At 36.2% G+C, this 15,442-nt stretch overlaps 1 protein-coding gene across 1 annotated transcript in view; it reads left to right on the top strand.

Annotated features, from left to right (window-relative positions):
* The window catches only part of LOC124793790 (cyclic nucleotide-gated cation channel subunit A), a 595,917-nt gene extending 587,714 nt beyond the window's left edge, over nucleotides 1-8,203 (top strand). Inside the window, exon 8 of the mRNA XM_047258047.1 lies at nucleotides 7,390-8,203. Within this exon, the coding sequence (XP_047114003.1) occupies nucleotides 7,390-7,546 (157 nt within the window). The 3' untranslated portion in view covers nucleotides 7,547-8,203. The remainder of the gene's footprint in view (nucleotides 1-7,389) is intronic.
* The last annotated feature ends 7,239 nt before the right edge of the window (nucleotides 8,204-15,442 follow it).

Below are 15,442 nucleotides of genomic sequence, written 5' to 3'. Positions count from 1 at the left end.
ATGTCAATGGGAAGAATGCCTGCACTTGTCTGAACTTCACTGTGAACCATGTGGGCTGCACAACTGTTACCATGAATATTCATCTTGAGAGCACTGTTCGGTTTGGAATATAAACATTGTGTATCTTGTCAACTATATCTTGCTTTCTTAAAACATCCAGAATGTAGACAGCTAATAATTCTACCGTTTCTCCACCAGTGTTCTAAATACAGATTACTTCACACTGTACACCTTTGGTAGGAATGAAATACCTAGCTAGAACTGTCGCTGGCTTTAAGCTTTTGTTGTTTGATGCATCAACCATCGTAGACACATACTTATGTTATGTTAACCAGGGACCTAGAAACAACGGAGACGCTCCATCCCCACCGCAGCCACAGTGGTCCACAACCCCACGACGACTACCGCAGTCCACTTCACCCCTCTGCCACCCCACACTGAACTCAGGGTTATCGTGCGGTTTGGCCCCTGGTGGACCCCCACCCCCCTCCCCCAGCCCAGGGAATGTCTCACACCAGACAAGTGTAACCCCTATGTTTGCGTGGTAGAGTAATGTTGGTGTTCATACGTGGAGAACTTGCTTGCGCAGCCATCACCGACACAGTGTAGCTGAGGTGGAATAAGGGGAACCAGCCCACATTTGCTGAGGCAGATGGAAAACCACCTAAAAACCATACACAGATTGGCCGGCTCATCGGACCTCAACACAAATCCACCGGGTGGATTCGGCCCGGGGACTGGTGCTCTTTCCCGCCTGGAAAGCCGTGCATTAGATCGCACGGCCAAGACACATACTTAGTATCTTTAAGTTCTGACTGAAATTCATTCATTGCACAAAGTGACAAAATGTTCACTAAAATCGACTTGCATTTTGTCCTCAAATATGTGAATTTCTTCTCAAATATGTTTCTGATGAGAAGAGCCTTGCAGTTCATTGAATGGAAAGAATGATTGTGTTTTGTGGTATGCAATGCAAACAGCTCTTCATCTGCAGTGTTACATTTATCTTCCTCTGTTTGTAGTTTATTTTTACTCACAAAGGAAGTTATGTTGCTAGAAGTTCGCAGAGAAACTGCCAACAGGTCCTTCTTTTTCTTTATGTGCAGCATTATATTGGCACAGCCTCTGTATTCAATGGAAAAAACTGAATGACACAAGAAAGGGAATCATTCTTTCATGGTTTTCGAGAATGAATACTTTCTTTTCCCCATATTAATGGGCATGTGTTAGTTCCACAAATAGTAAACAACAGATAATAGAGTACACTGAAGCAAACTTGGTGAACCCAGTGTTGAAACTGCCACCTACTTCTTATTGTTGTCTGTAATGATCCAAAGACCTTGTGTTGGTTGCATCTACAGCAAATTTATGTCATCCAGCAGTAAATAGCTCATTCTTAATTACAAATGCAAAAAAATGGTTCAAATGGCTCTGAGCACTATGGGACTTAACATCTGTGGTCATCAGTCCCCTAGAACTTAGAACTACTTAAAACTAACTAACCTAAGGACATCACACACATCCATGCCCGAGGCAGGATTCGAACCTGCGACCGTAGCAGTCGCGCGGTTCCGGACTGAGTGCCTTAACCGTGAGACCACTGCGGCCGGCTATTACAAATGCAATTCAACATTGATAGCCCTATAACATTCTTTAATAAAAACTTGTAACATCTGTCCATCATTTCTGCAGAAGCAAATAATCGATATGAATCGCAAAGGTCACGCATGAATCACTGGTGCTGAGTGAGATGACAGAAAATCTGTTTGCACCTCTCCTCATCCTGTGACCAAAATAATGCTTCTTTATTCTATCTTTACATTCAATACAAGGCAAGACTTAAGAAAATGTTGAAAAAAACTATGTCTGTGACACTAAATTGAGCTAAAAATTAACTAAAAAAACAAAATGAAGCAAAAAACTAAGGTTACTGCTGATTGCGAAAAAAAAATTGTACATTTGGTGTCCTATTGAATATTTTGCAGGATAACAGTATACAGAATGAAAAAAAAAGGCCAGTCCCATTAAAAACGATTGTGTGGTCACCCTAGAATAGGATAGACCCAAAACTGAACCCTGTGGACTCCCTTTGTAATTCCTTCCCAGTCCCTAAAATTTTCTACCCTTACAACATCATCTGAATTAATCAGCACAGCCTTTTGCATTCTGTTTGCATTCCAAAGTTTGGGGAATTGTCTCACTTAGTGGTGAATTAAGATGATTTTTTGACTGTCTGGCTCTAACAGAACTAATGTAGCATGGTCTGCCTTTAGTAGACGATGAGTAATTGCAGTATGGATGATCACTTTGCCTTGCCTTTGGCAAATTTCACAACATATTCTGTTTAAGGTACAGGAGACTATTTGGACATTAAGAGCTTAATGAAGTCTCTCTGTCAGTTATTAGTGTTTTGTAAATACAGTAGACATGTTTGTGAATCAGAGAGAAATCAAGAAAATCAGTAGAGGCCTTGTGCACTTCAATGTATAGGGTTAGTCTTGATTCTATATATTTCTTGCACTTTACATTCTTTTAAATAAATGAGTCACTCCATGCTGCACACCATTATGATCAACATGAGAAATGCAATCAGTCTACAAGAAAGACTGCTTACAAATCACTCACATAACTCATCCTAAAATACTGCTCATGTGTGGGATTCTTAATATATAGGGTTAACAGTGGATATTGAACATATACAGAGAAGGGAAGCATGAATGGTCACAAGTTTGTTTGATCCATGGGAGAGCATCAAAGATATGCTGAAGAAACTGGACTGGCAGACTCTTGAAGATAGATCTAAAATATGATGAGCCAGAACCATACGCTAAACACCAAGGTCTTCCCTCTCGGTAACGTGATGTTGTCATCCAGATCCTGGTCTCCTTGCAACCGTACATTCTCATGACTACCAATGCCAGTAATCATGTACAGTTTTTATGTTCCTACCAAGTCTTTCTGCAGTATCACAGAAGGAACGTTCAGCTTCTCAAAGCCATATTACATGACCTCATTCAAACTCAATGATGTGTTGATGATGGTGCCTTTGTCATCTTAAAGCCATTCTTGAGCAACACCAACTCACCATGACCAATCTCAAAGGTAACTGTCACTCGTGATTGTTACAGAAGGTATTTAAAGCAGACCTGATTTGTATCCTCATAGTGGCACTACTAGCGCCACTCTTATGTAACTGCCATAAAATTTGAATAGGCATGATCTTTCAGATGTAGAAACACAGCTACCAACTCTTGTTTATGTTGCACAACTCCTTATTAAAATTGCAATTCTTTTTATGTCAGTGTTTTATAGTTCTGATCTCCTGCTGGTATTAGGATGTTATATAAAATGGATTCTAAAATGGAAATAAAGCATTTATGGACATGTCCATACAGCATGTTCCTTTTTCTGTCTTTCTGAGGACTGGGTCCTGAAAGATTGGCCACACCTTTTTATTACATGATTTATATTTCTGATGTTCACTTCCAAAATATTTTTTTTTTTTTTCATTTCTTCAGTAATTCCAGTATCTCTTCTGTTATTTGTGTTTGCATCTTTATTGACTTTTCCTTATCCTAGTATCTTTTCTACTGCATTTATGACACCTCTATTAAGAGCATTTCATCAGTTTTCTACACCACTTACTTCTGGAAGTGTTATATCTTACGGGAAATGATGTTATGTCTTTGCCCACACTTTCAAACAAGTCTTAGTTTTAGATGCCTTTATCCATGTTCCCTACAAATTCTTGAATTTCAACTAGCATTTAATTAGTATTGGATTATGGACACTATTAGTGCCAGCATCAGGCTAACTCTTACCCTGCAGAAATACTGAGTCATGCTGCCTCTAATAACTGTCCGTAATTGTGAAAGTGCTGCCAGTGCAGGAGTTTGTGCACAGACTGACCTCTCAATTATGTCTCATAAATGTTCAATATGATTCCTGCCAAGCTATCTGGGTGGCCAAATCATTCACTCGAATTGTCCAGAATGTTCTTCAAACCAGTCACGAACAACTGTGGCCCGGTGACATGCATTATCATCCATAAAAATTCCATCACTGTTTGGGAAGATGAATTCCTTGTGTGGCTGCAAATGATCTCCAAGTAGCTGAACATAACCATTTCCAGTCAATGATCAGTTCAGTTGGATCAAAGGAACCAGTCCATTCCATATAAACAAAGTGCACACCTTTATGGAGTCACCACCATCTTCCACAGTGCCTTGTTGACAACTTGGGCCCATGGCTTCATGGAGTCTGCGCCACACTCGAACTCTACCATCAGCTCTTACCAACTGAAATCAAAACTCATTTGACTAGGTGACTGTTTTCCAGTTGTCTAGGGCCTAACTGACATGGTCTCAAACCCAGGAGAAGTGCTGCAGGTGACGTCCTGCTGTAAGCAAAGTCTTTCATATCAGCCATCTGCTGCCACAGCCTATTATGCTTAATTTTGGTGTAATTTCAAAATGGATGTGTTTGTCATATGTCCCACATTGATTTCTGTGATTATTTCATACAGTGTTGCTTATCCATTAGCACTGATAATTCTAGACAGACACCACTGCTCTCAGTCATTCTGTGAAGGCTGTCGGCCACTGAATTGTTTGTGATGAGAGGTAATGCCTGAAGTGTGGTATTCTTGGCACACTCTTGATGCTGTGGATCTCAGAGTATAGAATTCATATTTCTGAAATGGAATGTCCCATGCATGTAGCTCCAACTACCATTCTGTACTCAAAGTCTGTTAATTCTCATCATACAGCCATAATAATGTCAGAAACATTTTCACATGAATCACCTACATACAAATGATTGCTGTCAATATACTACCCTTCTATACCTGGAGTGCACAATATTTCTGTCATAACTCTCTCTCTCTCTCTCTCTCTGTGTGTGTGTGTGTGTGTGTGTGTGTGTGTGTGTGTGTGTGTGTGTGTGTGTGTGTGTAATAAATTATCCTATTATCCTGATCTTGAATGTATCAATCCGCTACTTCAACAAGGCTGGACTCTCTAAAATCCTGGACTGAAATGAGGTCCATTCTGTGCAACATTTTGCCCACCACATCTAGAATAGCTTTTTATCACCCCTCCAATCTCCGCAGTATCCTTGTGAGACCCTATGCTCCTTCTGCACCCATTTCCCTACCCTATGGCCCCTTCCCCTGTCACTGTCCCCACTGTAAGACTACCACCACCTTTACCAGGCCCATAATGGTAAAACATATACTGCCAAAGGGAGAGCCACCCATGAAACGACACGAGTCATACACCAGCTATCATGTAAACACAGTTCGGCATTTTACATGGGCCTGATCTGGTCATCAGTTAAGATGAATAGCCATAGGCAAGGGTGTACACTGACAGCACACAATATCCCATTGCAGAGCATGCTCCACAATATGACAGTCATGACCTCGGTGCCTGTTTCACTAAACGTGTCATCTGGATTCTTCCACCAAAACACCAGTTCACCAGTTTCTCAGAACTCCACAGGTGGGAACTGATGTTACAACATGTCCTTGGTTCTCACCACCCACCTGATCTTAATTCACATTAATTTCTTTGGTCTCAGCATTTCTTCACTCCCTTTTAGTTTTTTATATCTTTCATTTTATGACTTGTTTGAACACCCCCCACCTCTACCATGTACAGTGCACTAACTCTCCTTATTTTCTAAATCTCACCAGTACTTTTTCTTCATTGCCCTTCCTTCTCCTTCAGTCCTTCTGCCAGAAGAAGGAGCCACTGGCTCCCTCCAAAGCTTGCGAATGTAAATACCTTTATCTGTGTGTTCTCCTGCCACTGCTTCCTGAGAAGATTTTTTTATCCATGCAATTACGTTTTCAAAAATTGATTATTTTCATTGATAGATTGCAGCCAACACAATTTTATTAATCTTTCTCACTTCTCATTTTTCTTGCCAAAACTAATCTCTCCTGCTGCTTATTCTTTCCTATCTTCACTAAATTTTCTGTATCTCCTGTAATATTTGATTTTCGGGGCAAGACTTGAGGTTATTACACTTTTCAATTTTATTTGATGTTGTAGGGAAAAATATCTTATTAAAAGGAAATTCATTCTTAGAATATTAAATTCTGTAACTTCTGATAGCACAGCGCTCAGCATTTTTATTTATACACCTGTTACACATGGTTCTCATGGGTAAATAGAATGACCTCTTAATAATATAAAAAGATAGAGCTGAAACTCATTACTAAATGCCATTTTTTAGATATTTCTGATTGGACAATTTTTCACGAAACAAATGTTTATTATCTGTCCAAGACATTGGTGACGTAATGACAGAGCACCAAAGAATCAGTGTCCATGCAGGCATATGTATAACATGTAGCAGATGACTAGAGTAAAAATATATAGAAATATCAGTGAAACAAGTAGTATACAATTCAGATTAATTGTTGGATGTGATCAATGTATTACATGAAGCTTCTGTTTAAAAAATGATAAGTCTTCACAACTCTGTTAGAAAGTTTTGATCTACAGTTATCCAAACGCTTATCTCTGTTTCATAACCTGCCATCAAGGCTGATGCCATTAAGGAGAACACATCCATTTGAAATTTACTGCAACAGAAATTTTTGTTATCTGTCAATCGATGTAGAGGTAACAGTGAACATTTCCTAATCACCCGATGGTTTGCCAGTATCATGGATAAAATACCAAAACTTTCTACTGCATCTTGCACAATGAGGGATTATGGCACTGTTGAGTATGTTTTAGTCATTGAAAGTTAAACCCTAATTTCCATTTATTTCCTATTAAGCAGTGCTTATAAGCCCAAGAATCTCCATGGTGCTAGTCAAGAGTAAGCCACAGGTCAGAACTGGTTTTAACCTTAATCTAATGTGCTGTCAGCAGCCCCATAATCACAACCCACATTCTTTACACCCATCCACACTCAGTCAGTTACATTTAAAGTTCAATAATCATTCTATGTAAAAGAATGGTGTCAATGCACATGAATAAAGAAAACCTTTGCACTTTTGTGATTGAATTACCCCTTAGCATCTTCCAGTCACAACACAACTTACTTTCTGCTGGTTCATCTTACTCTCTAGGCCATCTGAACAATATTAATAGTCTTGTAGGACACTACAATATTCAGTATTTAGTTTTAAATTGATTTCTTTCTAACCCACCATACAAAAATAATTCACCTGAGGTATGACACTCAGTGGTCCTTGGACAATATCCAAATGATAATTAATCTTTAAAACAAAGTAATTTGCATGTATTGAAGAGAATTAGCTTTGAAGTAAATGTGTTCCCTATTGTAATATCATTTACAATGGAAAACTATACACAAATCAATTCATAGATACAAATAACTGATGTAAATTGTTTTTGTTTTATCTTACAGCAGCAGTAGAGCAAAAGACACACTAAGACCTGGAGAAATGGAAAAATTATCACTGTCATCTTTTGACAAAGAACTAGAGGCAAACTGCCAAGTGAGGAGATCCTTCCAAAGACCCACAACTTCTCGCCTTCGAAGAAGCAAACAAAACACAATGTAGGCACCAGAGAAAATCTGGTGGCTTCAGTGCTGTCAGACTGTCACAGCTACTGCCATATGTGTTTGAGTGTATTCTACCAACATTTGTTTTCATCTCTACACATGTGCAAATGTATAGTTTGTTCACAGTTTGTGATTAAGTTCAAGTACACTGTAATCAGCTCTAACTTTCCAGAACAATGAAGAATTTTTCACGTCTTCTGTTAGCCTCTTTTTATCTCTTGATTGCCTGAGTGACTGAGCTTCACATAAAACTACTTAAGTTACTAAAACATTCATTGATAACTATTGGCTGTGTGTGCTGAGGATTTGAAGCCATAGTTTGCTATATGTTTTCATCAGAAGAGATGTGACAATTGTGCATAGGAGTCCTCAGCAGTGATGGTAACAGTGGTGAGTGACAAATATGAGAAGATATATTTTTGTATCAGGAGACTTCTTAAACCAGTAACATATCTTTCATGTAATTACTTCTGTCCTCAAAAAGTGATAAAGTTTTGAAACAGTGCAGACTTTAAGATAATTGTTTTATAATAAGATATGAAATTGCAGTGCAGAATTGGAGCAAATATTCCAAGATTTACCATGCCATCCATTAAAACATGTCCATTTCAGTTGTAATTTTTATTTGAAAACGTTTGTAGCTATTGTATTTTAAACAATATATATTGCATATATTCTTATAATGGAAGAAACTCTTAATTTACATTATAGTTCTGTGCACATTTCTAATGTAATCTATGTTATGACAATGAATTATTTACTGACCAAATGTCAGTCAACTTCTTTTACAAATTTCAACCAAACATACTTTAATACAGAATATATTCATGGGGTGCACTGTACAAAACTAAGAGAACAACTCAGATTGTCAGTATCCATTCTCTTTGCAGTCCCTATTTCTTACATGGATTTATGGGTTTTACAATGTCTTTACTTTAAATCCTCACTAACACTTCATACACGGGTAACACAAACAATACTTTGTTACTGACTCTAATCAGCTGTATTCACATCAAAGAAAATGCTTTCTTTAGTTTGCTACTATTTAATAAGGTAAGGAGTAAGCCACAATATGACAGTTCCTGCATGCACACCAAAGATTACAAATTCATTATTTCCTTTTAATTTAGTCATACCTACAATAGTGATAACTTTATCATTTTTACCAAAATGTCTATGAAAAATGGCATATGTGGTATATAAGAAATGCTACCATTAGAATACCATTTAATGTGAGGCACAAGATTAATGTGTCTAGATACAAAAGTCAGTGACATATTTGACTAGTTAAAAAGTGGTAAAATAAACTTTAAGGGTTCCCACTGTAGCTAAGACTTGACCTAGGTGAACATATTTCCTAAAAATAGAAATATGTAGCTGTGACCATTACAAGAGTTACAGTAAAATAATGTCTAAATACAAGCTAGTATTATATGAATGTTTCTCAGAATGTTTCTTTACAGAGAGGAAATAGAAGGAAGAGAGTGTTTCAACATTAACTGTGTGGTAAATGGGTTCCACTTGATATGCTGTATTTATCAACAAGTATTGATCCGATTTACAGCTAGACCATTTAAAAAACTGTAATTTGTTGCACACATTTTTTGACAAGTTCAGGCAGTAGAAATCAACGTATATACATAGTTTTTGGAAAAAGAAAGTTCTATTCTGTATTGTCATATAGTACTAACGTTTTTTCCATAAAATGTTTCATTTATACATTAAATGTGGAAGGTGTCATGTAGTTATTTTATGAGTCACAAGCCACTAAAACTAAATTGAATTGCCACATTTCATACGACATTTAGTTTTTTGGTTACAGAGCATTACATTACTAATTATAGTATTTATTACTGGCAACGTTAGGAACGAGCATGTCAGAGGATGTCTACTATAAGTAAATACTTTGACAAAATTAATATCATCTTTCTCTCTCTTTTTTTACTTCTCCTCCTCATCTTCTTCTTCTTCTGTATGATCATCACCTTCTTCTTCTTCTTCTTCTTCTTCTTCTTCTTCCCCTCCTTGTCTTCCTCTATCAGTCGAGAACATTTATGTTGCAGATTTCATGTCGAACATTTGCAAACATTATGTATTTACTCCGGTTAATTTTAAACGTCTTCAGTTTTTAAGTTAAACCTTTAATACTCAGACAGTTACAACTGACAGCTGATAATTAAATTACTGGTACTGAATTGGTTTCTCATTACAGGAAATTCATATATGGTTCCAGCTAACATGAAACTAAAAGCATAACACAAATTTACATATGTAACAAATCATTTTAAATATTTATTCATTACAGAAATGATTTGTCTATTTTCATGAAGATAAAAAATAAATCTACACAGTAAAACACATAAACATAGTTTACAAAACAGATGTAAGATAATGATGTTAAAATATATAATAATGGCTCCTCATTGATTGATTGATTCATTCATTCACTCATAGTGTTCCACAGATTCCATCAAAAGCAAAAACCTTCAGGGATTTGAAATGAGCGAGAGTATACGTTGCAGAAGACTAGTAAATTGTGGGACTAGCAGTACTGCATCAACAATCTATCTTTAAATAATTTCATCTAAATTGTAAATTTATTTAAATATTTATGGTGCACAATGAAAACCACAAACATCAAAAATGAGAATCAGTGCAGATCAGAATCTGTGCTTCTAGCCAGCAAGGTATAACTTATTTATTTATTTATTTCAATTTTTCTGCAGTGAGGAGGCAATAGTCTGAGTTTCTTTAACGATTTGTTCTGTCCTGTGAACTAGCATAAAATAGTTTCATTAAACACACAGTACTTCTTCAAAAAAAGTCATTTTCAAATGGTGTGTTCACTTTGCACTCTACATTACCATAATGAACATTCTTGTATAGGACAATCCACGAATATTGAAACAAACATCAAACTGATTTGAAGGTTCCAAGTCAAGTTGCGTATTTTATTAACAGTTCTGATGTACTCATATCATCCGTGTTAGATAAACATGCTTTCACATAATAATAACACTAATATTATAAAAATACTAAAAACAATTATTATTATATATGAGTAAGGAGTAATTACTGTTATTTAACTGAAGGAATATCTGAGGCCCAATAAAAATCACAAAAGTTTATGAATCTGGTACATTAAATCCCATGCTCTTTGATAGATACAGTAATTATATCACAAAATCGGTAGTGGCAGGCCTATGAGTAATATGCCTGGAAAATATTTGTCTGTCACTTAACCAAATTACGATATTATGAAAAGGATGGCTGTGGTTGTTACTCATCATACTGCAGAGATGCTGAGTCACAGATAGGCGCAACAAAAATACTGTCAGCAGGTAAGTTTTTGGCCAAAAAGGCCTTCATTGGAATTAGGCAACATACACTTACACGCTCACATAAATGCAACTCATACACACTTGACCACAGTCTCTGGCTGCCGAGGCCAGTCTGCGAATCAGAATCTCTGCTTATGGTGAGTAGCAACTACCCTTTTCATAATATTGGCAGTATTCCATCCTGGATTTTCCATTTTTTGAATTTACCAGACTAATGTTTTCCACATTCACTGACATGATACTGTCCACAATTTATTCAATAAAGTCATGGAAGGTAAAAAGACCAAATGATGCATTTTTCAAAGTCACAGCTGAAAGAAACCATATCTTTGTCATACCAAAATTCTAGTTGCATTAGTATAACTGTTCTCAAATCATTATATTCTCCATTCTTTATCAAACTTCACACCAGTCCTTAAATATAATAACATAATCATTTTAACTGAATTTTCTCATGTTGAGAAATGTGAAGGAGCAGCCTGTTTTATTTGTTTTGAAAAACATTCTGTAACCAAGATCAGATAAATACTTCTTTACTTTCAATATCTGGTTATGACAGACTTTGCTGTCATTGTGAGCTGGAACACTGTGAATTGTTGTAACTCATAACAAACACATTTTGTAATAAGAATATATGCCGATAAGAAGATAACAGCAAAGTATGTTGAAATTGGTTGTTGAGAACAAAGAAGTATTTAGGCAGTCCTGACTATAGAAGGCAATCATTTTAGGCTAAAAAATTACGCAAATTAGTTTTCATAATACATGAATCTTTGTTTAAATGTCTGCTTGCACAATTTAGTCCTCATTAGAAATATGGACTATGTAGCGTAAACCACTGAGTACAAGGAAATAATGTAGAAACACCAATCCTTGTCATATTATGTGGAAGATAAGCAAAAACATGGTCTGTCCTAGGCTGTAATGTAAACAGTCTTCACTTAAATTGTGTGACTGATTTTAACTGTAAGTCCTTTCAAGCACATGTGTGATATTACATATTGTAATTATGAGAAGAGTTATTCATTCAACACACAAATCTAGTTTTCAAAATTTAACACCATGCTTGGAGCAAATAAATGGGAAGGTAGACTTAGTGGTAATGGGACTAATAAAAGGAAAAATAAACACAGATAGATGCTGGTAGAATGGTGAGATAACCTTGGAGCACCTCACAATTATAGGGTGGTGCAAAATTTGTGAAGGGCTTATAACTGTGATTAACTTCTTTATCATTAGTTTCCATTGATTCTTCACAGACTTAAAGACGAAGGATGGTCATTGTCCTGTCCTTCCTCTGAAACAAAAGAAAACAATAAATACAACAATTATTCACAGTCATTACCCCTTCATAGCTTTTGGCCTACCCTGACTTCACCAGACTCAGCACATCTGGGTGGTAGGCATGTGAGTTACCACTTGTCAACTTTTTTCATCTCTGTGTCACAGATCAAGTTTCAGTAATGGAATTGTGTACTAAATGTATTCCTGTGTAACTACTTCAAAAGCTTCTTTCATGTGAATCTAAGTGATGAGATGAATCTTACATTCATCATATGGTGCCTTTGACAGTACTTTTACCTTCACTAGATGATGAGGTGGTATCAAGTACTGTCTTATAATGTTTCTATCCCATTAATACTCAAAGATGAAAGACATATTTCAGATGAATATGCATAATTCGACGAAAAGAAAAAAAATGTTTCAGAGAACCATGTTAGATTTGTAACAAAAAATATATAAAGTGTTTTAAATAGTGACACACATCATGCTGGAACAAATAAAAGCTACATAAATGAACAAAAAGATTTTAAAGTAATTGTTTTCATTTTTCTTCATGTAGCTTTTATTCTGTTCCAGTTCCTCGGTTGAATTTGAGTGGTATTTTGTACCAAAATAACAGTAGATAGAGACACAGATTGAAAAGCACAAAATAAACTATACTTAAAGTTAATGTATCAAGCTTTTTATGTGGAACAAATTCAGAGGCAGTGCATGATAAAGACATAAATTGTTTACCATAAAATATTCAGCTATACTGTAGAAGCAGGATAAGCTAAGCATTCCTATGACTTCCTAGTTTTAGAAACATAATACCTCAGTTTCATTGAAGATTGTGATTTAAATATGTATGTCAGAGCTTGTTTCATATCTGTATGTATTATTGTACAAGAGGTACTGTATATCTATATTTTCATATATGTGCAATGGATAAAATCTTTTGTAAATTTATTGTACAGTAACAGCACACAGTGTTTTCTTATTAGCATATTTGTTCCTTTTCTGTCACCCTCTTAATTGTCAAATTTAGAAATAATATAATCACTAACCCTGCAAACCTTCTCCCTCCCCAAAACCAAGCATTGTCTTATTATCTTGCTGGATCTTTTAAAAAGAAGACACTGACATTTATCAGCCTTATATGTGCTGGTTCTGGAAAGTGTAGTCTCAGGTGAGTATTCTTGATTGCTCCACCTACTATGAACTGCTAAGTGCTGTTATAATCCAATATATTAGGATAAATTAATATTTTCTTTCACTTACATAAAATTCTGCTTAATAATTACAGTCTCTGGCTGGCGATTTCTACCCATAAAAGTTGCTGTGTGTTCCTCTGTATCATTTCTATCTCTGCATTCATACTCTGGAAACCACTACACACAGTTCTTTCTGCTGTACCATATAGGATGAATATAATTACAGTTCCAGTTTCACAATACTGCAGAAAAAAAGAATCATTGCTCAGACTCAGTTTCAAAGCACTGGAGAAAATAAAAAAAAAAACATTGCTCAAACTGACGTCAAATGTGCAAGGAGTGTTTTCAGCGAAGGGGGAAAGGTATTGGGGAATGAAAAAAATAACAAAAATTTTATTACTAGATGATGCTATAAGCAGTAAAATTGTTAAATAAAAGATGTGTGGTAGAGGGCCATTCCTTTGTTTGCATCTTGAGGTGCTCAGCATGACTGTCTCCATGTAGGATCATGCACTGCTGGTATAGCTCTTTTACAAGAACAGTGACTATTAATCGGCTGCAAGAGAATTTATGAAGTTGATCTTTTTTCACAAAGGTGCCAGTAAAACTTTTAATAACGACATAAATGATCATCTGGGCTAGAAATTCTTCAAATGATTATCCTCACAGAGTTGATTTTTAAATGAGAGTCAAAAGCTCTGTGACTTAAGAAATTCATCATACATTCTCGCACATAGTTCATCTTGTGTAAAAAGAAATTTAATTTGAAAGTAATGCTTTTCGAATCATCATTCTCAATATTTCCCGGCGACCTGTTAGAAATAAGTTCGTTTCATCAGTTGCCAGTGTGCCAGGTAACAGGCATCACCGCACTTGCGCAGTTACGATGACGCAGGTAGCCCGTATGATCGTATGTGTAAAAACATTAAAGGATTTTACATTACGTCATAAAAGAAACAAGACATCAGAGGATACTACTCCAAGAGCATCGGAATTTCGTGAACCATACTACAATGCATAATTCGGCTTAAAGTGCACATTCGGATGTAAATTTTCATGGAGTACCAGTACTATACTATCTCGTGTTTGGTTCTTTATTAGGGCATAATGTAATACATGCTAGAAGATGAAAATGTGCACTTGAAAGGCAGTGAACAGTTGAAAGCAGCCAGTAGCGTGGGATTAAACGTTTCGTTTCAAATAAATGGATTGCCTCAGCGGAAAAGAGTAATAAAAGCCAAATTTCTTTAGCAAACCGGCAAAAATAACTTCATTGTTCTGCAAGGTGACTAATGCTTAGAAGGGTGGAAATAAAATAAAATCTGAAACTAATAACTTATTTTAGCCTTCCGTAATTATGTGAATGTATTTTAATTCACTTTATAGCTCCCGTCCACAGAAATTCATTTTGTTTTCATTTGACGTGAGAGCAATAAACGAACAGGAAACAGCAGTCACTAAACGTAAACATGAGTCACGTAGAGACTACCCTCCCCCCACTACAACTCAAGAGTCCTCTGTCATGGATCTACGATATTTCCGAACCGGGGCAATACTAGAAAGTGACACCACCCCTATTCCGTTCCTCCGGCGTTAGAGGCAGGACGCAAAAAATTAAATCGACTTTTCAAAAAATGTTCGTTTTATAGCGCATATCTTTCAGTAGAGCCTGAGACATAAAACATGTCATCGAAGAAATGTAAGACATGTTATTTGGTCTTTAGAGTGCCAAAGTGCAGTGTCACGCCACTTCACACAGCATTCTTTTATCGCATGTCACTTATTTCGCTCTGTTGAATTCAAACTTGTATATTTTGTAATGGATGCCATCAAACTATATTCAGGACAGTGGAAATTAAAATGTCCTGTGGTGCCTTACCTGTTCCCAGTCACCCGGTTTGATTAATACTGGATGGGATTATTTGTAACCAGGAGAACAAGAACTATTTAGAAAATTTGCACTCTTTATTGCCTATTAGCTAATAACTTGTTGTTTTGTGTAACATAAAAGTAAATATAGGATACATAAAACCAGTAAAGGCAAGAGACAAGTAAGATACATTTCTCCAATCCTTA

This window comes from Schistocerca piceifrons, chromosome 1 (assembly GCF_021461385.2).
Source record: "Schistocerca piceifrons isolate TAMUIC-IGC-003096 chromosome 1, iqSchPice1.1, whole genome shotgun sequence".
Lineage (NCBI taxonomy): Eukaryota > Metazoa > Arthropoda > Insecta > Orthoptera > Acrididae > Schistocerca > Schistocerca piceifrons.
The sequence above is the reverse complement of the archived record's forward strand: the minus strand, read 5'-3'. Positions and strand labels throughout refer to the sequence as shown.